Below are 27929 nucleotides of genomic sequence, written 5' to 3' on the forward strand. Positions count from 1 at the left end.
TTGCAGACCCATCTTAGAAAAGAACTTCGGGGTGGGGGCAGTTGATTTCCAATTCTAAGACACCACTGTTTGTTTTTTCTAAGTTAAACAATAATATTGAAGAACTCGCCCAATTCGGCAGATCTATATAAAAATGTTATGAAACCAATCTTCAGAAGTGCTTAATGAAAAAAAATATTGGAGGGGAGTGTCGTATTCTGATGAACCTGCCTGTTTTTCATGGACTTCCTTTTTATTCCTATTTATTTAACTCCCTTTAATCCTTTTTAGTCACGTGTACAGAAAGAGCAATTGGGATGCAACATACAGTATAACAAAGATTGGGTCACCTGTTCCAAAATTTCACTCTACCGCATCCTTAGTAAAGGTAAAGGTTTCCCTTGACGTAAAGTCCAGTCGAGTCCGACTCTAGGGGGCGGTGCTCATCTCCGTTTCTAAGCCTTGGAGCCGGCGTTGTCCATAGGACACTTCTGGGTCATGTGGCCAGCATGACGACTCGGAACGCCGTTACCTTCCCGCCGAAGCGGTACCTATTGATCTACTCACATTTGCATGTTTTCGAACTGCTGGGTGAGCAGGAGCTGGGACTAGCAACGGGAGCTCACCCCGCCGCACGGTTTCGAACCGCCGACCTTCCGATCGGCAGCTCAGCGGTTTAACCCGCAGCGCCACCGTCTCTATAGCTCTGGCTAATTGTTTATTCGCAAAATGTCTGCCAGGGTGGACGTGGCCATCCACAAAACATTTACTTGTCAGAAGACAAGTGGGTCAAGTCCATCTCTAGGACCCCAGGTTATTCTCTCCTAAGTCTGGGGCACCTTGGATATATTTGGAATGTTAAATGAAATGCATCCATTCAGATTGGATTGGACTATTTCGGATTTCCTACGGAAGCATCTATATGTTTTAAGGGTCCAATCTGATGCAGAAAAAATTACAGCTGATTCAAAGATTTGTCTGAATCAATATCCTGGGTGGGTTCAAATACTGGAGTAGAATCATACCCTTAGGAGCATCAGGATTAAATGGGGTATTTAAAGTGATAACCATTAAATTAGAGTTTTTCAAACTTGGCAACTTTAAGAGGTGTGGACTTCAACTCCCAGAATTCCCCAGCCAGCATGCTGGCTGGGGAATTCTGGGAGTTGAAGTCCACACCTCTTAAAGTTGCCAAGTTTGAAAAACACTGCACATTCCCAATCAGAAAGGGGCCCTTGATCACTATTTATATCCTCATGTCCTGCTTGTGAGCGGCTGTTCAACATTAGGTGAGCTAATTTAAACACATTCATATCTCCAGGGCCAGATGGATGACATTCTTGGGCACCTCCAGAACTGGCAGAAGGAATCACAAAACCACTTGTGGGAACTCCTGGAGGACAGGTGGGACCCCAGAAGATGAAGGAGAGCCAACAGTGTCCTTAGCTATCTTCAGAAACAGAGAGAAATGAGAGATCTGGTTTCTAAACAGGGCAAGGTCTTGATTAAGTAGCACATTTCTGAGCACCCAGCAGAGATTTGTCCCAAAGAAGTAATGCCAGACTAATTGCATCTCCTTCTTTGATATGAGTTCCTGGATCAGAAAAGGCTGGACCTGGACCTCAGTAACTCCTTACTGAACTAGGTTTTACATTGTAGAAAAATCATGACTTGGAGGAATAAGCATGTGGGGTGATATAACGTTACATTAAAGGACTGAAACTCTATCAATTCTTCCAGATACCTGCAGAAAACCAGCAGCATCTCAAGAACAGCAGCTTTGCATCGGCCTTTGGCTTCTCTACAGCCCAGTTCACTTAAACAAGAGTTGCTAGTTCAGTAGTGCAAAAAAAAAAATCTGCAGGGCTGATTAAATTGAAGGGCCATTTGCTACGGCAAACACATTGATCAAGACCGGAAATGCCCTTAAACATGGTTGAATTCTCACTCTCTCCACCCAAAGCAAATCTCTTCTCTGTGTCAGTAAGGGCTGGGGGGAGCTGAATGCAGCCCCAGAGATCTTCAGCACTCTCAGAGGGCAGTTTCAAAAAGAGAGAGATGCAGAAGCTCAGAATAAGGACCGTTTTGCATCGACTGGTTCTTGGACCTACTGGGTTCAGGAGTTCCAAAGGCCAGTTGATTCGCCACCAGCAACTGAATTACAGTATTTTTTCTGGGAGTATTGGAAGTATTTTGCACTTGTCAATTTTTTTTTAAAATCCTGTCAAGAGATTAATGTTATTCGGTATGATGTTCTTCTTTCCACAGATGCTAGAGACTAAGGCCGGCCAAGTTTGCAGCAGATTCAAAGGGGGCCTTCTTGTTCGTTAGCTCAGCCCTGGCAGTTCCATGAACTGCATGTCTGAATGAGCCTATCCATGAACTGCATGTCTGAATGAGCAGATCGATTAGTCTTCCCATCACCCCTGTCCTAACCAGTGCAAAGCAGGGTCCATGGCACAGAAGGTCCCAGCTGGTGAAATTTTAAGGCATTTGCATGCAAGCCCTTGTTCGCGTTCTTCAGGGCCGATCTGGTCCTGCCTTCAAAGGTTTGGCACATCTAAGGAAAATTCATCACTCCCCCCAGGTATTGTGGGTCACTCCTCCTCTGCTTTTGTGTAGAAAGGCTTTCGAAAGGAGGCCCCGTTGCAACTCTCTGCAAATATGAGAAACGAGTCATGATACACACAAAAAGGCTTAAAATCCATCTATCAGAGAAGGAGAGACCTAACGTTTAAGAAACTTACTCCTGAAGCGTATCTAAAGAGGATAGCTTTGCCATTCCCAAGCCCTAAATGTCAAAATGCAGAATCAGTCACAAAATCTGCCCTCAGGGTCACACATCTGTCCTCTGTCACTCATACATACTTCCCTTGTTCTTGGTTTGAGTTAGAAATATTTCGGGTTGCAGTGATGCTACGAAATTCAAACGAGAAAAGAGGGGGGGAACTTGGAAGGAACACAGCTCCGAGCTGGGTCCACTGGAGATGATGGAGATGGAGATGAAGCCCAGCCATCTCTCTCCCCAGCAGTGGGGCGACATTACTTGGATGCGTGTTGGACTTTCCGAACGGCCTTGGGGGCTGAAGAGCTGCTGGACCTGCAATGCACGTTCACTGGGGTGATCAGAAGCACGTTCCACAACTTCCTTGACTCAGCAGAAGGTCCAGAAATGGGGCTTCCATTGGTGTCCTTCGCTCTGCTCTCTTCAGCTTTTAACCTGTGGCTCTGGAGGCTGCTGGGAGCCTGCAGTGGAAACTTCCCTTTTCCAGTGAATATTAATATTAATAACAAAAATAATAATTAAAACTGCGCTCATCTTTTTTAACTGCTGGTGGCCTTTGGGAACTTCTGTCCATAACCCTGATGGACAACAACCACAGTAAGTAGAATAATTATTTAAAAAGACATAAGAGTTTCAGTGAGTCCGTCCCTGAGCCAAGCAAAGTCACCGTGCAAGCACTGAAGGGAGTCATTTCTCCCTTCCCCAATGCTTCCTCCAAGTCATCCCTAGCCTCAAAAGATTAAAAAAAAATCTTTCTTTTTTTTTTTTGCACAAACAGGCAGAAGAGGCAGCCCAGACATTGCAACTGTCCTGCCCAGGTTGGAAAAAAGAGTACCCCAGTTCCTGAATGGGTCTCTGAGCATCTTCTGGATCTCTTCCGCTTTAGAGGACAAGTTGCCTTCCTCTACTTTGGCCACAGTCTGGAAGAGTTCCTGGGAAGAAGAAGGGGGCCCTTCAAGACATCCAAAGGTGGACACCCTGCAGCCAAGTGGGCCGGCGGCTCAGAAGAAGGTGACCTCAGTCTCAAGGGCTCTTTTGGCCCCCATCAAAGGGAGGCACCAGCAAGCGGGTGGGACAAGGGCTCAGTGCTCGGTTGGGTCCGGGGATTTGGCCAGCGTCACACCAAGTGCCCCCGGCCGTTGATATAAATGCCATTGGAGGTAGGCTTAGCCCGGAAAGTGCCATTCTCTTGGACAAAGTGAGTCATTGCTTGCTTGATGTTGTTCTCATCGTTCCGCTCTTCCTCTTCTTCCTTCTCCTTCTCCTTCTCCTCCTTCTCCACTTCTGGGACCGGAGTTGGGGGTGGCGGGGGAAGCTCTGTCTGGGTCTCAATTTCCCGGACTGTTGACAAGGTAGAGTAGCTGCGTCCCTCACCTTCTTCTCCCTGAGCCAGAAGAAAGGCAGAAAAGTCACCAAAGGGGGCACAGTGGGATGGGGTCAGGTTGGGACGTGGGAGGTCCCAACTCAAGTTCTTGCTCAGCCACAGAAGCTCAAAGGAAAATGTTGGACATGTTACAGTAAGCCGCAGTTCATTTAACCACGATTTTTTTAATAGTCCAGAGCACACACCAAACAGCTCACAGTGGTTGAGGTCACATAATATGTTAAACCATACCGCCAAAGAAACCACTCTATGGCTTAATACAGTGTGTAAATCCAGCTGTAATCACTCCTTCCTATCCTACCCGAAAGGATTGTTCTTGTGAGGATAAAATGTGCCCTTTCTTGCACTTCCAGAGGAAAGGCACATCATAAAGACTGAGGAAATAAATAAAACGTTCTGATTGGCAAAAGGGAGTCCAAACAACATCATTTGTAGGCTTGACATGAAACAAAGGCCATAGGGAAAAAATATCCCAAGATTAACACTAACCAGCTTTAACAAGCTGTCTGTATTCCCTGCTTCTCTGAGGAACAAGAAAGGCTTCAGCTGACCTCTTTCAAGCTGGAAGCCAAGCCGTGCTGGCTGAGAAGGATCAGACTCATGGCCGACATGGAGAGTGCCAGGCTGGGGAAGGAAATACGCTAAGGGGACCGGAGAGACGAAGGCCACCTCATGAGGACACCGAGCGAGGTCACAGGGAGAGCTGTTGGACAGCGAGGGAAGAGCAGAAGAGACTGGAATTGCCGATGAGGCGGAGGCTGCTGGAACTCCTCCAGAGAAGTGAATGGGAGAAGAAGCAGGGCACTGTGGCGTGGGAATTTGGCCGGGTGGGCGTGTGGAGGGGTCTCCGATCAAGCCCAAGAAAGCTTCAAGGCAGCCGGCCAAGTACGTGCAACGGAAGACCCCAAATTGCACCTGCTGGAAGTGTCAGACAGTGTCCTTATTGGAGGAGGAGGTCAAAATGCTCAAGGAGGCTCTCTACCACGATCTGCCAAGGAAGGTCAGATGTTCCTGGAAGGGGAAGATGCTTGGGAGGGGAAGAGAGGGGAAGCAAATGCCAGGAAGTACAAAGAGAAAAACAAGTGGGAGCATGTGTTCCAGAGTGGCAGGATGATTATGAGGCCATGCTCCTGATTTTGTTCTTGGAGGCCATATCCATCTGTCAGCCTTCCCAGGTGGACCCGTTATTGCAGCGGCAGGCTACGACTTCTCTTATCTGACCATTCGCTTAGCGGTATCTCTCCTCCACGTCTCCCAAGGTCTTTCCCACATACCATTACTACCAGAACAAGCCTGGTCAACCTTGGTTTCGTGGAACAGAATAGTTGCCGTGGGTCAGAGAAGTCCAAGAACCTTCTGATGAAGAAGGGGTGAGTGATTCCCTGCTGAAAGGAACCAAGGGAGAAGCGTGCAGACCTGATGTGACATCCTGTGAGGTGTGGCGTAGTCCAGGTGCCCATATCCAGGACGTGACAGACTCTTCAAACCTACCAGTAACTATCCCTTCCTGCTGATTTGTGTGGGGAGAAAAGGCACTACCAGTAGAGACCTTGAACAGACCTCCAGAAAGGCCCTGGGCCTGAAGGTGAAGTACTGGGAGTGCAAGTATTATTGTTGTCCTTTCTTTCATTTGAAGGTCATGGCATAAGGCAAGAGAACAGATCCCAGAAGTGGGCAACCAGTGATGTAGTTGGCACTGTGAAGGATGTGTAATGGTTTGTGGGAAAGACCTTGGGAGATGGGCAAAGAGATGCTTCCAAGGGAACGGTCGGATAAGAGGGAGCTGAGCCCGCAGCTGCATAATGGGTGGAGAAAGAGGCTCAGGAGGGGCCCTCCCTGGTTTCTCGGGCTGTGAAGGAGAAAGCCGGAGAGTTGCCCATGCTCCTTGCCCATGGGTTGTGTCCCATCTTCCTGGCATGAAATGGACCACACCTCACAAAGAGGGAAGCAGAAGAGCAGAAGGGGGCTTAGAGGCTGACAGGAAACTCTACCAGCAAAGCCACGGGGGCATCACTCACAGTCTCCGAAGCTTCTGCACCAACTTACTGACTATGGGGAAGAAAGCGGGAGAACCTGAAGTCCTAACACCGGGAGGGAATGATGGTGTCGTTGGAGGGTGACACACATTATTGGACCACAGCCCCGGAACGCCTCAACTTATTCAACAGAAACAGAGTCAGCCGAGAGGGAAGCGGGGGTGGAACTTGGAAAAAAGGGCATGCCTTGATTTGCATTGGTGAAACGCTATTGGTTGCGTACCTGTTACAATAAATAATACATACATTTCAAAACACCTCATTCGGAACTTACATTTCTCCGAATTCTGCAAGGCCATCCATTTTTTAAAAATGTTTGTTAGATAAACGATGGTACAAAAGTGCATACATGCATGAAATGGACACGCACGCACACACACATATATACATAAATATACTGTGTGTGAGTGTGTGTGCGCACACACACACACACATACACACACTGTGTGTGTGTGTATACACATATATATTAGGCTAAGTTGCAAACAAAAATGTGTATGTTTGGCAAAAAGTGCAGCAGAATTAATGCAACATTTTAAAAAAGCCAGCAGGTTTGCAAAAATGAAAATGCAAGAATCCCGGAATCCGTCAGCGTGGCCAGGAGGAGACACCCAGAGACGCCCCGACCGACTGGCCTCCTCGCTTGACTCTACTCACCAACACTGAGCAGAGGCTGGTTTCCCGGAAGCTGTCCGTCCGGAAGCTGCCTTGCCTGCTGTCCCGGCACAAGCTGTCGGCTCGCAGGCTTTCCCGGCACAAGCTGTCCCCGCGGAAACTCCCTTGCCGGCTCTCTGACCTCAGGGGAAAGTTTTCTTCAGTCTGGAGAGCACACAAAGACAATGCCGAGAAGCTAGAAGTCCTTCCTCCCTGCTCAGTCAGGCTGACCTCTGACTTGGTCATCCTCTCTCAGCCTCATCCACCTCCCCAAGGCTGCTGTGAGGAGGATATGAGGAGAGCTGTGCAGCTGTTATTAATCCCTGCAATACGTACAGGTAGTCCTCGACTAATGACCGTTTGTTTAACGACAGTCTGAAGTTTGCGGCCTGTAAAGCTCTTCCAAGCATTGTAAAACATTGCACACACCCCCCACAGTCACATGATCGCATTTCAGGCACTTGGCAACCATTTCGCATTTATGACCGGTTGCAGCGTCCCACGGTCACACGATAGCATTTTGTGACTTTTTTGCCATTTTCTGGCCAAAAGCACCCACTGGGGAAGCTGGATTCGCTTAACGACTGCCATAAAAATGGTCGTAAAATTGAGTCTGGTCAGGTGGTGACTTGACTTACAACTGCAACGACTTACGATGGAAATTCCGGTCCCAACTGTGGTTGTAAGTCGAGGACTACCTGTAATGCAGAGGTAAACCATGGGTCTGTCTAGCCCTGCACAGCGTCCTATCACAGAAAGACAAGTGTTCTCCCAAGGACTAGAGATGCTTGCAGTGTCTGAACTCTGGGCCTTCTGTGTACCAAGACTGTGCTCAGTCATGCACTTGCGAAGTTGCCTTCTGTTCATACCGGTCTGTCTACTCCACGTGGGCACCTTTCTCCAGAATCTCTCTCAGCCATGAGATGCTCACAGGTGGGATCTCCTGCGTGACAGAACGGAGCAGGCGAACACTGCCTGCCATCCTGGCACACCTCTCCCAGACTTACACAGTGTATGGGTAACCTGAGACTAGGAAATGGCTGGGAGAAAACAGGTAAAGCTTTTCACGTACGCAGAGTCTCTCCTAAGTGGGAAGAAGCAGCTCCAACATGCCAAAGGCCGGCCAGAAGGGAGTTAGGGTTGTAGAAGGAGAAGATGGCAAGAAGATGACTGCTGGCGGTACAGAAGTTCCTGAGTCATGGAAGATCACGGAAAAAGTCATTCATTCATTCATTCATTCATTCATTCATTCATTCATTCATTCATTCATTCCTCTATCTATCTATCTATCTATCTATCTATCTATCTATCTATCTATCTATCATCTATCTATCTAACACCCCTCACACACACAACCGTGAGACACTTGGTAGGTTGCAATCTCAACAATGAAATGTCCACTGTATAAATACCTTTACATAAGACACTAGCGAGAGCCAGTCTGGCACTGTAGTTGAGGCACCAGGCTAGAAACCGGGAGACCGTGAGCTCTAGTCCTGCCTGAGGCACAAAGCCAGCTGGGGAACCCTGGGCCGGTCCCTCTCCCTCAGCCCTAGGAACGAGGCAATGGCAAACCGCTTCCGAAAAACCTTGCCAAAGAAACTGCAGGGACCTGTCCAGGCAGTCTCCGAGAATCAGACACGATTGAACAGATGAAGAACAAAAACAGCCCCCCCCCATAACGCTAAGTCATAAATGAAGCATGGATAAAATCACAGAACAACCAGTCAAAAGTCACAAAAATAGAAGACGACATCTACCACTTAAAGGCCCGCTGGAGCAGCTCTGTTTTTAATAATTTCTGAAGCCTGAGGTGGGAGTTGATGGGGTTTGGGGAGGCGCCATAGCACTGGCACCACCAGGACAAAGACTGTTTATGGGCCATCGTCCCCTAATCTCCTGGACACGGGGAGATTTGCAATAAAGTGCAGTGTAATAGATTTCCCCCAGGAGCTCTGCTTTGGGCGGGTCAAAATTCAGTGAGGGAGACCGTCCCGGAGACACCTTGGCTCAAGCCACATGGGACTTCAAGGATCGGAAACAGCACTTTGAATTGTACGCAGCAGGTAAGAAAGCCAGTGCAGGGCCCAGCGTGGAGGTGTGACGCGCTCGTGCCAGTAGGAACCCACCAGAAGGGCCTCTGTATCCTGGACTGACTGGAGTTTCCGTGTGGTCTTCAAAGGCAGAACCCAGCGCAGAAGTCCGACTGACTGGGGACAAGGGCATGTAGCGGGATCCTCTCGTCCCCAGTCTGGCACATCAGCCAAAGCTGAGCGAAGACCCCTGGCCATGTCCTCCACCTGGCTTTCCAGCTGCAGCCAAGAATCCAGGAGGACGCCCCGAAGTTGCAAACATGTTCCTTCAGGGGCAGTGTATTCCCAGCAAGAGCCGTGACTGGAGATGCCAGGGGTCCACAATGAACAGATAGGAACTCCATCTGGCCGAGGTTCTGCTCAGCCTATTCCGTCCCATCCAGACCCTCGCAGACTCCAGATGCTGGATTAAGGTGGGCAATGTCACCTAAGTGGCCTGGGGGGGGGGGTGTACAAAGGGGTATCGTCAGCATCTGGACCCCGAACTATTGGGTGACCTCTCTTGGCAGCTCCACGTAGATGTTAAAGAATTGGGGAAAGGGGTCCAAGGCCGGAGACATCCCACAATCAAAGAGCTACTTGGCCAACCCCACATCCACCACAACTGAGGAAGGGGCAGAACTACTGCAATACAATGCCTTCGACTCCCAACCCCTGCAGGTAGTCCAGAGGAAGGCCACGCATATAGGTAGTCCTCGACTTACGACCACAATTGGGACTGGAACTTCCACTGCCAAGCGAGGCGGTTGTTAAGTGAGTCACGCCCGATTTTACGACCTTTTTTGCCATGGTCATTAAGCAAATCACCATGGTTGTTAAGCAAATCCAGTTTTCCCCACTGACTTAGTTTGTCGGAAGCCAGCTGGGAAGGTTGCAAATGGAGATCCCGTAACTCCGGAATGCCTCAAGCATCGTAAGTGCGAGCCGGTTGCCAAGCACCTGAATTCTGTGCCAGGTCATAAGTCACTTTTTTCAGCGCCAACGTAATTTTGAACAGTCGCTAAACAAATGGTCATAAGTTGAGGACTAGCTGTAATAGTATTGAGGGCCACTGAGACGTACAATAGGACCAGGAAGACTTCACTCCCCCATCAACCAATGCTGTTCTAGCCCCATGTCCAGGTCTAAACCCTGACTAGAAATGGTCCAGATAGTCCTCTCCCTCTCAGGTGCTCCATAGTTGAACCCCAACCACGGTCTCCATGATCTTCTCGCCAAAAGGAAGGCTAGAGACACGGCAACATTTATCAAGAGGGCTTCTGGCGGTGGGGGTGCTCCGCGACCTTCACTGTCACTGGGTTCATCCTCTCACCCAGCGTAACGGGCCGTGGGAATAACCCGGAAGAACAGGAGGAACAGCCTCAGCAAGACTGAGAAGAGAAACCAGAGTCCAAAGGAGAAATGTAGTTTGAGAAAGCACCTCAGACTGGACCCTCCCTCGTCCTCTTGTACATAAAGACAGGGAGGAGGCAGGCGCTTTCGGACATGCAAGATTCTTCTACTGGGATCAGCTACTCGCTGGTCTCCCTCAAAGGGCTGGCATCAATCTTGCAAGTCTCAGCGCGTCCCCCCACTGCCGGCCGGACAGCGCAGGACAACCACCAGGGCATGCAGAGTCCCCCCAGATCTCCGCTGCTTGATCTGTGCAGAAAGGTGATTTTTCAAGAACAGAGCCGTCAGCCCAGCCTGCCCCTTCTGGATGTGCTGTCCTTCATTCCCCCCGTCCCGGCCTTTGGTCACGCCAGTTCAGGATTATGGGAGCGAAGCCTAAGTTATCTGAAAGGTGATCAGCTGGGAACGGCGGCTGCTGAACCCCTTCAAAATCTCAGGGGGAGAGCACGCTTGACTCGGGTTCAGCACAGTTTATACAGGCACCCGTCAGGGTGCTCTGGGCAACTTACCCATGAAGGCGAAAAGAAAGGAAAAATTAAAGTATAACGTGGCTCATTAAAAACCGCAACGTTATGAGCAAGAAGCATAAGAAATACACATGCTAAGCCATGGAACTTTGTTTTTATACGTAACAACTGCAGCGAGATTATTATATGCTCAAAAGTGGAAAGATTCGGCACTACCCCCAATGGAGGAACGGCTGGTGAAGAGGATGGAACGTGCGGAGATGAATAAATTGACTTCCTTGATCAGAGGGAAGACGGCATCCACATTTATGGCTGACTGGAAGCCCCTGATAGACTTTTTGCGTGAAACAGAAAAAAATGCACTTATGATCTGTGGTTTTGATAATTAGGAAAAAAAAACCTGGCTAATAGGGGAAAAGGGAGCTTTTTTATTTTTTCTAACCATAGAGTAAGAACTAATTTCGTAACTGTACTTATATTTGCTGCAAAAGAAATCAGAAGCTGCTTCTTTCTATTCCTTTTTATTCTCTTTTTCTGAACTTTTCCTTTCTTCTTCCGTCTTCCTTTCTTTGCTCCTTTTACTCTTTATTAGGTTGTGTCAGTTTGCAAAACTTTTAATAACATTGACTTTTTTTCAAAAAAAAAGAGCAGTCTCAGAGATGCTGAGGAGAAAACTCCGTGCTCCCTCGGAAGCCGAAAAGTCCAGGCTAAGTCCCTGAACGAAAGGCTCTCCAAAAATGGCCACCAAAATCTGAAATTTCACACAACCGAGGAGATATTTATTTCATATATGAAAAGTAATCCTGTTAGTACGTTGAACTTAATCAAATTACGTTCCCTTTCCCATAAAATCTAGGTGATGCGAGGTGATCCCAACTTCTGCTGTATGAATAAACATATTTTCAGTTGGGTCCAGCACGTTGCGTATTGTATAATGTTTTGCTGGTTCCTTCGTTGGTTTGGAACATACTGTTAGCCACCCAGAGTTGTGATAACAAGATGGGTGGCCATACAGATTGTCAGAATAAATGGAACCTGATCTTAGGACTTGGCTTGCCCTTTCTCAGGAATGTCTCTGAGCCAGGCCTCGGGGGCTGAGAAGAGCCCTCAGTTCCAACCAGCATTAAATGAGTGTCCTAAGCTTCAGAAACGCCAAGGAAATTAGATGCACAAGGCTTGGGAACCACCGCTGCCCCCTCTTCGACTCCCCAAGTCAGAGACTTGGGCTAACCCTTTCAGATGAGAATTGAACCTCACCTTTTCTATTTTGCAAACATACAGCTGCTTGTCCCGATTTTTGTACTTTCTCACTCCTTTCCCTTCCCATCTCCTGGGGTCTGCACACCCTTCTGTACCGTTTTAGCTGGATTTGGGGTGCTATTCCGCAAGAAACAGCAATCAATGTTTTCTAGGTCTCGGTGTGTGTTTTTCCTGCTTGCTCCCTCTAGGGAGTGCTGAAGGACGTCCATGACTCAGCATAGGAAAAAAAGGACCACAGGCAGAAATTTAAAAAATCAAGGAAGATGCTTCTGTAGATTGATCAAATAGCCCCTCCATGTCCAGAGGTGGCGTTCTACTGGTGTGGCATTGGGCCCCAGTGACCACACCCTCTACGCACGGCACAAATGTCCTCTCCCGACCCTGAAGACAACGGATTCCTCCTCCCCCGTTGCTGAAAAGATCAGAAATCAAACAGCCTTCAGGCTAAACCTTCACACCGTAAATGGTGCCCTTGAAGGTGACCATCCAGCTGAATTTACCTACAGGTAGCCCTCACTTGACAACCATTCGTTTAGTGATGGTTCGGACTTACAACGGTGCTGAAAAAACTGACTTGCGACTAGTCCTCACACTTATGACCGTCGCAGCATCCTGTGGTCATGTGATCACCATTTTCTACCTTCCCAGCTTGCTTCTGGCTAGCAAAATCAAGGGGGAACTGCGTGGTTTACTTAATGACCACATGGTTTGCTTGACAACCATGGAGATTCGCTTAACAACCACCATAAAAAAGGTTGTAAAATCCGGTCTGATTCGCTTAATCACTGCTTCACTTAGCAACCCAAATTCCGGTCCCAATTGTGGTTGTTGAGTGAGGACTACCTCTACTTATCTGGCTCCAGAATGAGCAGTATTGACCATATAACCACCTCTAGGGACCATCTCCCTTATGCCAAAGCCCTAGAAGTTGATGCCTAAATTTGACAGCAATCATTTCCCAATCCTTAAATGCCTTCACTCAAGAAACACACACTGAGGACCATTACCACCCTGTCTAATACCAGCAGGACGAACTCACTGCCGAGCCAAGTGAACCCCCACCTAAATCAAATGATAACTGAGCTACTGGCCTCAGATCACCTACAGAGCCTTCGGTCTGCCCTGACATCAGCCGAGCCTCCTGATGCCCTCCTGGAGAACTACAACACCCTTACCCAAGAGCACCATCAGCATCCAACCCGTAGTAACGCTGCACCCTTGAGGCAAAAACTGCACCACTCCCAGCCGTGGTCTGGCAAGGACTTGTACTGGTGTGGCTACTAGGACACGGCTCCCATCACGAGGCCCTGCCTGTTGGTCACATCTCCACGGATGACCAGTCCTGAAATCTAGGAGGCAGCCCGACCCAACCAGCTTCCCTCCACAGCTCACAACCCCACCGTCACATTTTCTCACACTTGTGCTCCTCAACCACCCCCAGACCTCACAGGTTCTACCTGATTCCGGGTCTCGGTGCTGTGGCTTGAATGCAGGCGACGGATCGAATTTTCTCGGGTCAACGTCAGTTCTTCCTCGCTGCCGAAGACAAGAGGGGCGAAGGGGGGGGTGTCAGCTCGGCAAAAATGCCCCCTGGCCCAACACTCACTCCGTTTCATGAGTCCAACTCTAGGGCTAGTCTAACCTCTCCAACCCAGCACCCTTCAAAAGCATAGGACCACAACTCCCAGAATCCCTGGCCAACCTGCCGAGAATTTGGAGGGCTGAAACGCAGCGCATCTGGAATGCATGAGATTTATGATTTAAGCCAAGCCTAGAGAGACCAGCCTCAGCTTCTGCCATATCAGGCCGTACTTCCAAAGCTGGGCCTCTTCCCTGTGTTGTTTTGCGTGGTCCTTGACCTCCTTCTTTGTCCCTCTGAGCATTTCCAACCCAAGGGGGATGACAGAAGGATCTGAAATTCAGGCAGGTCAGTTCCCATCTTAGCTTATGGAAGACAAGGCAGATTGTGAGTGGAGCTCAGCATCAGCATCAAGGCAACCTTTGCTTACTATTTCTCGGTGATGCGCTTGGTTTTCCGCTTGTGGTAGCAAGTCATGAGGATGATCACCAGGACCAATAAGCTGAGCAGGATGACAGAAATGATGCCCACCCCGATCATGGAGATGGAGACCACGTCCACCTGCTGAGCTGGGTGCTCTGTTGGGGAGACATACACAGAGAAGCAGGGGGGTCACAGCACGTCGTCATTTCAAGCTCAGAACGGACCAGTAAGGATAGACCCGTTTAAATTCTACTGTCTATCTGTTTTGGATGCAGGGATCACAGACCTTTATATTTTTCTAAGGATTGCTTTAATAAATGGCAGAAATATTCACCAACACAGATGTGGCCCGCAGGTGAGGGTGACATTTATTTTTAAAAGAACATGAGGTAGCCAAGGAACTTTTGAGACTCTTGCAAAGCCCAGCATTCCTACAGAAGCAGCAGGGTCTTTCAGACTAAAAGCTGTTTTCCTGCTGTGGCACTTCCTGGGAGGACCTTGTGATTACACAAGGCTACATGGTCAGCGAGGAGAACAAGCTGTCATCTACAAAGACCCCCATGCTTCTAAAAACACGCTAGGCTTTTAAAATATAAAGGGATGAAGAAATCAGACTTATTAGAAAGCATACTTATTAGACGGTCAACCCTCGTCTACCTCCACGGTTATTTTTCTTTCTCAAGAAGGATAAACACTGTTAGGACTCTGCTCCAGCTAGCATTCTTCCACCCAGTGAATCCATGGCAGTAAAACCTCCAAATTCATTCCCAGCAAGGGAATAATGATTATTACATCCTCAGTGGGTCAGGTTGGGGGGAAGCTGAATTGACCGATCTTTGACCATTTTTTTTTAAGAAGGTAGACTTCCAAAGCGTAAGTGATGAGATAGCAGGTGAATGAACTGGCATCAACTAGCATGGCCTTCAAATGCATTAAGCAGGCTGGGGAGAGAGTTCAAGCATGGAAGGAAGAATGATGGAGTGGGACCAACTGCATCTATACCTCTTTCCAACATTCTCCATCCAGTGGTTGCTGGGACAATGCAAACAGGAACTGTTCTCATGCATACCTGTTTCTCTCAGGAATGAAAACTGTGCAGGGTAGGAAGGGCCATGCGCTATTGCAGAATTTGCCATCCTGAACTCACCTGTGATGCTCACAGTAGCCCTCACTTCCTTGACTGCAAAGCTGTTGGACACTTGGCAGATGTAGACACCATCATCTTCAGAGCTGAGGGGTCTCTGAAAGAGCAAGGTGTCCCCTTTGACTTTGACGCCCCTGGGAAGAGGCTCATTGAGCCTGTGCAGAGAGCAGAGAAGGTCAGAAAGAAAAAGGAAACAAAACATGAGACACCTGGACCTACACAGAAGACTTTTCTAGACCTATGTCAGGCCCTGTAACTTATGTCCAGTTCTGCAGCACTGGCTTAATCACACAAAGCACTCCAGAAAACAGAGAAGTTGGCTGTGGGGTCTCTCAGACCCAGCTACGGCTTTGGAAGCGCCAGGAAACCAACGTTGCAGACCCCTCCAGACAGGGACGCAACTAGGGAGGGGGCCAGTGGGGCATTTGCCCCGGGCACCGCACTGGGGGGGGGGGGCACCAAAATGGGTGCGGAATCCATGTTTGCCCCGGGTGACACAGACCCTAGTTGCGGTCCTGCCTCCAGATGCAGAATTGCAATGTGAAATCAAGCTCCAAAGCTTTAAAAAAGGCAAAAGAGTCATGGGAGATGAACCCTGAAGAGAAGCTGGAGCAAGGTTTCATTGTAAGAAAGAAAAGAAAAAGAAAAAGTATTTCAATGAAGGGAAATACTGGGCAACACATTGCAGTTTAAGACCTCTTGTCATCTCAGGATCTTGCACACAGCATTCCCCCTTGAGGGCTTCAGCCGCAAGGGACCGGTGACCTTGGCTCGCATCCTGGACCAACGATTCCATAGGATGGCCTCAGAATGAGTACGTCTGCAGTTCTCATAGTACCCCAGACAATACCATCCTCAGCCAGCATGCAGACTAGAGGCTACGAGATTCAGGCCAGATCCCACTGGAGAAGATGCACAGATGTCCCTCTTTCTTGACTTCTACTGCTGATAAATTACTCTCCTATCTATAGGACTTGTGGGATGGCCTAGTTAGGGTGAGTTATTAAATTCAGACTTCAAGATTTAGCATGCACACCCTTTCATACATGTGCCAGGATAATGCTTCCTTAGTGCACACGAATAGGCAGCTCAATTTTGATAGCCTACCTCACCCTTTATTTGAAATATTTGTAAGCTGTTTCCTACATTAGCTTTCAGTACAACAGTAAAGGTAAAGGTTTCCCTTGACATGAAGTCCAGTCGTGTCTGACTCTAGGGGGCGGTGCTCATCTCCGTCTCAAAGCCGAAGAGCCGGCGTTTGTCCGTAGACACTTCCTCTGTGGTCATGTGGCCGGCATGACTACACGGAACGCCGTTACCTGCCCGCTGAAGTGGTGCTTATTAATCGACTCACACTGGCATGTTTTTGAACTGCTAGGTTGGCAGGAGCTGGAACTGGCAACAGGCGCTCACCCAGTCACGCGGATTCGAACCGCCGACCTTCCGATCAATCAACTATAGATGGGCAGAAATACCTTGAGAGCAGTCAGATGAAGTATGTGGAAATGGGCATTAACCACAAAAGTCTTTCTGCTTTGGCCCAGCTTCCTCAAGGGTTCAGAGAGATGTTGATGGGGGCACCGACCTTCAGGGACTAGAAACTAGCCCTTATAAAAAACCCGAAGGAGGGTCAGTCTTCAGTCTTGAGGAAAAAGGGTGGAGGGGAGATTCGACAGAACCTTTCAAAGGCCTGGATGGATGTCACAAAGGAAGAAGGGAAGATTCTCTTGTTCAGAGAGCAGCATAGCAGCCCCCGATTGAATATTTATTGCATTATTGATTTTTGGCTGTAAGCCACTTAACGTTTGAATGTTGACAGTGGTATGAAAGGGAAGGAAGGAGGGAGGGAGGGAGGGAGGGAGGGAGGGAAGGAAGGAAGGAAGGAAGGAAGGAAGGAAGGAAGGAAGAGGAAGGAGAAATAGAGAAGGGAGGGCGGAGAGGAAATAGGGAGGGAGGGAGGGAGGGAGGGAGGGAAGGAAGGAAGGAAGGAAGGAAGAGGAAGGAGAAAGAGAAGGGAGGGGGGAGAGGAAATAGGGAGGGAGGGAGGGAGGGAGGGAAGGAAGGAAGGAAGGAAGGAAGAGGAAGGAGAAATAGAGAAGGGAGGGGGGAGAGGAAATAGGGAGGGAGGGAGGGAGGGAAGGAAGGAAGGAAGGAAGGAAGAGGAAGGAGAAATAGAGAAGGGAGGGGGGAGAGGAAAGAGGGAGGGAGGGAGGGAGGGAGGGAGGGAAGGAAGGAAGGAAGGAAGGAAGGAAGGAAGGAAGGAAGGAAGAGGAAGGAGAAATAGAGAAGGGAGGGGGGAGAGGAAATAGGGAGGGAGGGAGGGAGGGAAGGAAGGAAGGAAGGAAGGAAGGAAGAGGAAGGAGAAATAGAGAAGGGAGGGGGGAGAGGAAATAGGGAGGGAGGGAAGGAAGGAAGGAAGGAAGGAAGGAAGGAAGGAAGGAAGGAAGGAAGGAAGGAAGGAAGGAAATTAGATGTTAGAAAAAACTTACGAATGGTTCTACTCTTCTACAGTGGCACAGAGGGGTGGTGGGCTCTCCTGCACTGGATGTGCTCAAGTAACAGGTGATCACCTCTACTTGTTGGCCCTGCAAGGTAGGCCAGGACAAAAAACAGGCCCAGCAGGGATTCAGGGAATGCTCTTTATTGTAGTAAGGTAGGATAATGGCATCTTGAAAGTTTCTCTTTGTCCCATCATGAACTAAAGAAAAACAAGGCGTGGATATTTTGAGTTTCTTTCTCACGCCTCCCTCTATCTCACCCTGTAATTTTTTCTGCAGGACCCCCTTAGGAGCTCCCTCACTCCTGAGGAATGCTGGGAGTTGAAGTCCACATGCCTTAAAGTGGTCAAGTTTGAGCAACACTGATCTAACTGGCCCCTTCCAGCTCTACAATTCTAATTTAATTTAATTCCAAGTTAAAATGAGCAATTTTTCCTTTTTGTCCTACCTCACCCACTTCTTTTCTCATCTCCCCACCTATTTTTTTGGAGTGCTGCCCCAAAATGCCACTCAGAGGGCAAGGGCACCTCCCAGTCTGAAAAACCTTTGCACTTCATTTATTTTACCAGGCTTATATACGGTGCCAACTGACAGCTGACTCTGAGCAGCTTACCGTCTTGCCGCAGGTCAGCAGGATTCAAGCAACAATCTACATTTATGGCACTGTCACCATAAATCTTGGTCATAAACCCACAACAATTAGAGGCACAAAGGAGGTTAAGCCCAGCCCAACCCACCAGCCTGATAATGTCATACAATATGTGAATATAACATAAAGGGATGAGATTTAGCAGCGTCCAACCCACACCCAGTAGGCAGCAGGGGGAAGGCGTTCCAGATGAGCTACAGATTCGGGGAGGTTCCAATTCCAGAGGGGCACTGATGAAGGGAAGAACCACAAGCATGGGATGCAAGGGGGCAGGGTCAATAGAGGACTGATCACTGGATGAGGATCAGGATACACATCCCGAGTTTCATTGCTGCAATCCTGGGGGCTCTGCAGGACCTCCAGCACCTGCCCTAGCCAGAGGGTAAGGATCAGCTGGAAAAAAGGCAGAAGGTTCTTCTGATGGTATGTGGGAAAGACCTTGGGAGACGGGGCCAAGAGATGCTGCCAAGGGAATGGTCAGATAAGAGATGGCATAGCCCACAGCTGCATAACGGGCGGAGAAAGAGGCTCAGAAAGACCCTCCCTAGCTTCTCGGGCTGCAAAGGAGTCAGTGGGAAAGTTGTTCTTTCAGACTTGCAAGATTCTGTCAATGTACCTTTACAATAAAATAGAATTAGCTCATCTGGTCGTGTCTCCTGTCTGGTCTACCTGGGAAGGCTGACATCAACCTTGCAAGGCTGAAAGTACAAACCACCCCCCGCCTCCTTTACAGGCCGAGAAACTAGGGAGGGTCCCTCTGAGCCTCTTGCCCCTCCCACTATCCAGCTGCAGGCTCAGCTGCCTCTTATCTGTCTGTTCTCTTGGCTGCGTCTCTTGACCCCGTCTCTCAAGGTCTTTCCCACGTGCCATCCCAGTTCTGAACTGGAGGGAAGGGGCAGCAACAATAACAATTATGCACTTGGAAGACCCCGATGCGCAGGAGCGGACTGCTGAGCCAGGCTGCTTGAGAAAAAGGCCTGGAAGCACATTTTTCTGGAGCCTCTTGGTTTCAGGAAAGAAACACCCAGTCGTTTCTTTTCCGTCTTCCTCTTCATTGCAGATCATCTGCAGGACCCTTTTCCCATCCCTTGTTAGTTAGCAGCAGCTTTTCCAATGTTTTACTTATTTATTTAATTCGATATCTGCATAACACCGACAGGCTAGTTTGACACTGGCCCTGCTACCCTGACTTCGCTGATCTTTGTTATTATTTTTGCTTGTTCAATCAAGATGAAAGGGGGAAAATGCAGATGTGATTTTCTCGCTCTCTCGTTCCTGACTGCTCCTCCACCCCAGGGACATGCTGTGACTGGAGTTACAGGGAAAATAAATGGTGGGGGGGGAGAGGGAGCCATGACATCATCAACAATAGGTGCTGAAATCAAAGGCATGCCTTCCCTTTTCCCACGGTGACCTGATTAGCTGAGCGGGTGCCAGAGCCTGTTCAGGCACCACCCAAACTCTGCACACGCCGATTCCTGCAGTGTCTGGGCTGCGGAGTGCAGATCAGCAAGCGCAGCCACTGCGCCTCCTCCCTCCCACTGCCTCACCTGCACAGCTCTGCCTGCCCACCTGCGTCCTTTGACGGGGAAACCTATCGAATACTGGTGTGTTTTAAAAGAAAGGAAACCTCTGGGGCCCAGTGGAAGAGTGACTTTTTTGACATATAGTCCTTTTATTAAACGTTACAATTAAAAACTAATACAGATTAAGAAAGGGACGCGGTGGCGCTGCGGGTTAAACCGCTGAGCTGCCGATCGGAAGGTCGGCGGTTCGAAACCGCGTGACGGGGTGAGCTCCCGTTGCCAGTCCCAGCTCCTGCCAACCTAGCAGTTCGAAAACGTGCCAGTGTGAGTAGATTAATAGGTACCGCTTCAGTGGGCAGGTAACGGCGTTCCGTTCAGTCATGCCGGCCACATGACCACGGAGGAAGTGTCTACGGACAAACGCCGGCTCTTCGGCTTTGAAACGGAGATGAGCACCGCCCCCTAGAGTCGGACACAGCTGGACTTAATATCAAGGGAAACCTTTACCTTACAGACTAAGAAAAAGAAAAGAAAGTAAAAATTGAAAGTGCGGAAAATAAAAAATAGAAAGAAAAATAGATAAGAAAGAAAAATAATATGGCAAAGAAAAAGAAAAGCAAGAAAAATAAGAATGTGGCAAAGAAAAAAAAGAAAGGATGTGCATATAGATGAGAGATGAGATATGGGAAGAAGAGATCATTTGCTGTATTTTAAAAGAAGGTAGTAAATTACTACAGTTGTTTATACTTGTTATGATGAAGGGGAAGTCATTTCTTTATATGTTTCCCTTCCTCCCTCCCTCTGTCATCGTCCTTCCTTCCTTCTTCTCCCTCCCTCATCTTCCTTCCTCCCTCCCTCCCTCCCTCCCTTCCTTCTTCTCCCTCCCTCCCTCACCTTCCTTCCTTCCTTCCTTCCTTCCTTCCTTCCTTCCTTCCTTCCTTCCTTCCTTCCTTCCTTCCTTCCTCCTTTCTTCTTCCTTCCTTCCTTCCTTCCTCCTTTCTTCTTCCTTCCTTCCTTCCTTCCTCCTTTCTTCTTCCTTCCTTCCTTCCTTCCTTCCTTCCTTCCCTCCTTCCAGCTTTATACACACACATCCCAAGACATTACTGTCTCACCTTGAAGCCCATGTGTGTCATCACAGCCTAGATTCTCTCAGGGATGGTTACAAGAAGCCAGTGTTTTGATCCCTATATTATAGATCAACTGACAGACATTTGCTTGTGGGAATGTACCAGCTCAGGATGGATAAGCCCAATTTATCTAACAGAGGCTGCCAAACTCCAGGCAACTCTGAGTGGGGTACAATTAAAACAGACAGAGCCATAAAACAGAGGAGGGGAAAGACCCTTGCATGTCCTGGAAACATACCATATGACTAACCGCCCACAGGGGCTCAACACCCACCCCAGCCGCAGGCCTGGGAGCGCTGCCAGTCTTTTCTTCAGAGGCTTTTCAAATGTCAAGAGGGTGGGAGCCAGACGGGTCTCGGGGAGGGGGCTGGGGTGTTCCAAAGGGCAGGTGCTGCGACAGAGGAGGCGGGTACGCTTCCGAGCCCCCAACAATGGCACTGTTGAATTGAAAGGAGCCAGAGCACGCCCACCGGGCCCAACCTCCAGAATGGGCAGAAAGTGTTGGGACGGGTGGTGCCTCAAACGGCCAGGCCCTCTGCCATGAAGGGCCTGTAGGTGATGACCAGCACCCTGAATTGCATTCTGCACCTGCTGAAGCTTCTGGGTGGTTTTTAGAGGCAGCCCCAGGTGGGGTGCACATCAGCAGTCCAGCTGGGTGGTGATGAGGGTGCCAGCCACTGGAGCCAGACCCTCCCTTTCCAAGTAAGGCCACAACCAGTGCACCAGCTGGAACTGGACAAAGGTTCCAGTTCTGCAGGAGGTCTCCACCCAGGAGGAGCCACAAGTCCAGGAGGACCCCACATCACAGACTGGCTCTTCAGGGGCGGCGCAACCCCATCTACAGACAAAGCACAGGACCCAGAGGGACCCTGTGGCCAGGGAATTCTGGGAGTTGAGGTCCACCCATCTTCAGGCTGCCCAGGTTGAGAAATCCTGCTCTAGCAGCTCAGATTAGATTGAGCACATGTCAAGGACCTTTCCCGTAAGCGAAGCAAGAGGGCTAATGCAGCACCCCTCCACGCATGCAAAACACGCTCGCCTCCTTCAGGAAACCTTTTAGTCTTCTAACTAGAGTCAGCAGGTCAGGAGGGCAGGCTCAGATCCTCCTCTGCTTTATCTGCTTGAAAGAAAGCCTCACATGACGTGGCAAGGACATTGATGCTTGTTTTATGCCATCAAGCCAAGGAGAGGACATTCTGGGCAGGCATGCCACCAGGAACCTTCCCACAGGCCGGCAGCCAATCTGGGCCCTGATGCTTGATGCTCTTCCTCCATGTGACAAGCCCTCTCCCTTGGCAGCTCGCAAAAGAGCCATGTTTCTGCCAGCCATGCCACCGCCCCCCCGGAAGCCCTATCGATCCCCCTCCGCGCAGCCTTTGCTGACTTGGCTGTTTGTTCCCGGCTCACCGCAAAGGCTACGAGCCGCATTGCTGCCCCGAGGCTGCTTAACCGAAACCCACGGCAAGTCCCAGCCGGTCCCTCCAAAGACAAAAAGGCAGCTTAGGAGACAGGCCAGAAGTGCAGGGTGACGAAGACGTGTTTGTGGGGGATCAGGCACCGCTTCTAATGGGACCCGTGGGAGCCATCTGTGGCAGCCAACCCAGATCAGGTGCACAGCGCAGGCAGGAATAGCACAGGTATGTGGCACAGGGTAGCCTTCTTGGCCTAGCGTTGGGGAGGGAGGAAGGAAGGAAGGAAAGAGAAATGGGGGGGAGGGAAGGCAGGCAGGCAGGCATTCAATGAGCAGGAGGAAGAAGAGGAAGAAAACTGCCTCTTGCTGGTGGGGAGCCCAGTAACAAAAAATCTGCAGTGGTGTGTGAGAAGGTAGAGTCCCAAAGCTGGATCTGGCCAAGAGCCCACCTAGTGCGGCTCTCTGTGACCAATCAACCTCCCAGACCCAGAAGCTCTCAGGTGTGGACCGGCGCGGGGGGGTGGCCCTCTTCACCAGGACTCTCCAACAGCGGGAATGTACGGCATCCTGATCCAGAAAGAAGCAAGAAGCCATCCAGATAAGGCTGGCAGCCACTGACCACCTGATCCTCCTTGGACTGATTACTTTTGAAATCGCACAGGAGGTGGCCACCACCAGCCTGCAATGGCGGACAGTTCTGCAGTTTCACTGAGGGCCGTGCAAATGGGACTTTCTTCCAGCCAACCTCGAAACTCTCCACTCTTCATTTTAACGGAGAACCCAGACGTCTGGCCTTGTGAGGACATGAGAAAGCTTCTCTCTTCCCAATGGCCCACACTGCATGATTTTACATGCGTCACTCATGCCTCTCCCTTCCAAGCCAAAGAGCCCTGAATGGCGTAGCCTTTCCTTTTAGGGGAATGGCGCTCACCCGCAACTCACCGGGGTTGTCCCTTCCTGTAGCTCCCCCAGAGTAACAATGCAATTACGCAACCCTTCTTCAGGATCTGCCTTGGACCAAGATACTTCCACTTTTCTCCAGCCTCACTCCTTGAATTTTACAAAGTTGGGTTCACCTAACGTAAGTGGATTATTAATTAATATGGGTTGGAACGCAGCTCTCCGTGGTCCTACCCTGGCATTCTAACCAACATCCCACTGAACAAGCCAAGTTCAGATTCTTTCCCCGCTTGGAAAGAGACGCCTCCTCCAGCATACGAGGCAGCACCAGTGAGCCAGGAGCCAAGACTGAGGGCATCCCTCGTGACTCACCGAGTCCAGTTGTAGGTGGGTGGTGGGTTCCCATCACCAAGGCACTTCAGAGAAGCCCCCTCCTTGCCTTCAGCCCAGACTTGCTCTTCCTCATGACCCAGGATGGAGGCGTCAGAGAGATCTGTGTGAGGGAGTGAATATGAAGGTAGGCAAAGAGGGGAAGGGGAAGAACAATCCCATGGGGCACAGCCTGTGACCACATTGTAACAAGGGTCCTTGGGCTGAAGTTTCTCTGTGGAGAAGAAGCTGGTTGAGGAGCAGTGTGAACTTGACAAAGCCAGACTTCCACCATTAACACGCCAGGGTCAGACCTGAAGCCAAGGAGGACATCATCATCACGACTATAACTGGAGATGACAGGCAGGTTTCTGGTCCTCCCCCTGGCTGCAGAGCATGGCACGGTGGGACCCCCACCCGCCCACATCTATAAAGCCCAAGGGCCAGTCCCAAAGCCAAGTGGAACGTCATGGTGGCCTATGCCCTTGGCAAAGGATGTCTACGAAAGGTTGCGGTGGGAGGACAAGAAGGCGGAGGCCCAGGGGAAGGGGGGAGCAGGTACCTACAGGCCACACTGAGGGTGTGGGTGATCCTCTTCTGGTGCTGCAGTCCTGGATGTGAAACCACACAGGTCAAGGCCTTGCCATGCATGCTGCGCCCTGGGACCACGTAGAATTTGCTTGTGACTGAGGCTGAGCGGGGGTGCGAGGATTCCTGGCTCTTGGCCGTGCCTCGCACTTCTGTCTCCCAGGTCACGGTGGGGATCGGGTTCCCCTCTGCTGTGCACGAGGCCGCCAGCGTGAGGCCCTGTCCTTCCTCTAGCGGAGGGCCCAGGTTCAGGGTCGGCAACGGGGGCACTGCAGAGAGACGGAAAACCCCGAACACGGCTTAGGAGAGCCAAAGGACCTGTCAACGCTACCAGACTGGAGAGCGGGCAGTGGACAGGTTCCCATCCCAGAGCAACAGGGTGAAGAAAAAAAAGAGAGGGCAGTTCCCTCAGCAGGTCAAGGCGGCAGACACAGCACCCCATCCTCCAAGTCCTCCCCCAACCTGCAAAACAACCCTGCGAGGTAGGTTGAACCTGCCAAAAATCACCCAGCGAACTTCTTGGTTGAAGGTGGCCTTCAGCCCTAATCCAACGCCATCATCACCCCCATCCGTTCTTTCTCTCAACTTTCCCTCGGAAGCTAAAGGCAACAGGGATGGGACCCTCCCCTCGTTTTATTTTCACAACAATCCCATCTGTGGCCCTTGGCCCAGAGTGACCTGTGAGTTCCAGGGGGCCAAAGAGGGACTTGAACCTCTTAGCAGTTGAATCACCCCAGCTGTCCAGATTAGCCTGAAAGCTCAGATTGCCAGGCCTAATGGCCACGGACACATTTCTCAACCCTGAAGATGCCATCTTATGTATTTATTCATTTATTTATTTGCTAAAACCTCTATGCCACCTACTCTTTTTTACCCTGCGAACTCCAGCGGTGTTGGGACTGCAATTCCAGAGGATCAAAGAGAACCATCCGAACGCAGCTGGAAGGCACAAGACGGGGAAGGCCCCTTTCAATGGCACACTGAGCTGCTTCCCTCAACTGTCGGATGGCAAGTCCATGTTCAGCCTGCCATCCTGGCCTTCCATCAACCAGGAGGGAAGCAGTATTCCCTTCCTGCCAAGGGAGATACTACGGCACCCCGACCGCTGCTGCATTAGAAGAAACCGGTGTCCGCAAGGGCATGGTGAAAGCGGCGTTGTGTTGACACAATGTAAGCATTGCCCCTTTTGTACGTGTGTTACAACGGTTGATGCTGCTTTGGTCATTTTGATGAACGCGCAGGATGCTGCAGTCTACAGAATATTCTGGGATGCAATCTCAGGCAAATAGAGGCGCAATGAAGAGGCATTGCCAAGGAATCGAAGCCAAGCGGGGCTGGTTTCATCAGCTTTCCCGGACCTCTAGATCACCACTCTCGAGGGTGGTCCCTGACTGGAAAGGAGAATGTGAAACCTAGTGATGGGAATCATGGTGTGGGTACCGCAGTAGCAAAACAGACTAAAACCTGGAGGTTTAAGGCCAGCCTCAGCCAGGAAAGGTCACTGGGTGACTTTGGACCTGCCAGGCTCTTTCTGTCCACCCAGCACACCCCACAGGATTGCTGTTGTGGGGGGAAAAGCTGGAGGAGGTTGATCTGTGTATGCCATCTTGAACTTCTGGAAGAAAAGCAGGTATAAACCTGACAAATCAAAATACAGTAATCACCACGGATTGGCACCATGCCTGCACCCAGCCATGAAGTCCGGCATTTTGGAGAAAAGAATGTTACAAGGTCCCAGACCCTCACAAATTAGTATTTGCAAGATACCGCTGTGTGTCTGTGTGGAGGGCTGACAGGTATAAGGCGCCTTACCTGTCTTGCTCACGGGGCTACAAAATAGGACACTTCCACTTCTTGATTCTGAAAGGTAGTTTCTACCCTCCAGGAGTTGGTGGGTGTAGTGAGGGGAACAGCCTTGGACAACCACGGGCTGCCCAGCTCCAGCTCTGCCTGCCTCCTTTCTCTGTCCATTAAAACTAAGCTCCTATGATATTTATGCAGCTAATTCATCTTGGAGGCAAGAGCAGACTGCCATTGCTATAAAACCATAAATATTTTTAGAACTGTAATTAAATTCAGGTCTGGGAAGGGACCCGGGGCGCACCAGGAAGGGCCCACGGGCCCACCCTTAGCTAGGAGCACTGTGTTGCCTCCTTTGGGGCCCAGGCAGAAGTTAGACAAGCGGGGAGTGCCCAAAGAGTGGCAGAGCTTGTTTCTCTGGGTGTGGGGAGCAAGCTATCAATCCTGGCATGAGGAGGCCAGCATGCAGCCGCTTTCCCAAAGCCACCCTCCCTTCCACAGCTCAGCCACATCCACGCAGAAGCTCAGGTGGTCCAAGACCACAGTCACAAGAGCCAGGACGAATTCAGCCCTGCCTAGTTTATGATAGACTCACACATCAGGGAAACAAACCAGCATTTTCCTTCCTTGGGGAGTAGCAGCCGGTGGGCGGGCAGGCCGTTGAGTCGCACCGATGCTGCAGCTCAGTGAAACCTGGGCTGAAGCTCCTCAGGTGCCCTTACCTAGAACCTTGAGGGCAAGGCGGGACTCGAAGTTGCCCAGGGGAAATGTGATGAGGTGGCACTCATACGTCCCCTCGTCGGCCTGCACCGCGTTCTTCAACAGGATGGAGCCGTTCACCAGGGATCCTTCCGACTGCCGCAAAACCCGTCCCACGTAGGCATCCTGGACGTGCACCCCGTGCTCTGAATTCAGCACCACTAGCTCCACGCCCTGCCCGCTGTCCCCTCGCTTCAGCCAGGTGACCTGGAGCACCTTCTCGCCCTCCGAGGCCTGGTAGCCGCAGGGGAGGACCACGTCTTTGCCAAACACTGCGGTCACACTGTTCCAGGGTTCCAGCACTCTTGGCAGCACACCTGGGGAGGCAGGACAAAGGAAACGTGTGAACGGGGGCCCCCAAACTCAGCCACGTGAAAATGGCACGAGAAGAGATGGGGGAGAACTTGTCCCATCTGACATGCTTGAATCAATGTAGAAATCAAAATACATCGACGTTCTCATCCAGAACACATGTCTTTAAAATGGTGCCATGCAGTTTTCCAGTTTTTGAAAGCAACCATTCCAGGAAAAGCCTGCAGGGAAATGCCTGGGTTCAGGAAGCTCGTGTACAAAACTGTGTATATGTGGAAAAATGCTTGCAAAAACTGTGCCCGTTGGGCAAAATTACAAATAATAAGGGGGTGGGGGGGTTGGAGAAATGTGCACCAACACATGTGAATATGTTTTTAAAACAAAACATCTTAAGTTCTACCAACCAACTTGACAAATTCCCAGAAATGAAACTGAAGTCCCATGGGTCCCATCCTGACAACCAGTGGATAGAAAACAGGAATGCAACGGTTTGGTGCTTGTTGCTAACACATCTAGCGCCATGTTAAGGGAAACAGCTCTCAGGCTGCATTTAGGAAACCCTAAACTGGGTTAAGAAACCTCCCTTGCTATGTTCATGGAAGTTACAGGTAGACCTCGCTTAATGACTGTCCTGTTTAGCGACCATTCGAAGTTATGGCGACACTGAAAAACTAATTTTACAACCAGTGCTCACATTTACGACCACTGTGGTGTCCCCGCAGTCACATGATCGACATTCGGGCACTTTGCAATCAGCGGGCATTTACAATCATCATGGCAGCCCATGGTCACAA

General features: G+C 50.1%; 1 protein-coding gene across 1 annotated transcript; it reads right to left on the reverse strand.

Moving 5' to 3' along the window:
- Positions 1-3738: 3738 nt before the first annotated feature.
- Positions 3739-27921, reverse strand: NECTIN4 (nectin cell adhesion molecule 4). The gene is made up of 9 exons (XM_063316726.1): positions 27903-27921; positions 26787-27140; positions 24243-24533; positions 23680-23800; positions 15200-15351; positions 14060-14207; positions 13508-13586; positions 6842-7003; positions 3739-4148 (listed from the first exon to the last, which is right to left on the reverse strand). Exons 1-9 carry the CDS (start codon positions 27919-27921, stop codon positions 3882-3884), a joined length of 1593 nt encoding a protein of 530 aa, XP_063172796.1. The 3' UTR covers positions 3739-3881.
- Positions 27922-27929: the final 8 nt, after the last annotated feature.

This window comes from Candoia aspera, chromosome 17 (assembly GCF_035149785.1).
Source record: "Candoia aspera isolate rCanAsp1 chromosome 17, rCanAsp1.hap2, whole genome shotgun sequence".
Lineage (NCBI taxonomy): Eukaryota > Metazoa > Chordata > Lepidosauria > Squamata > Boidae > Candoia > Candoia aspera.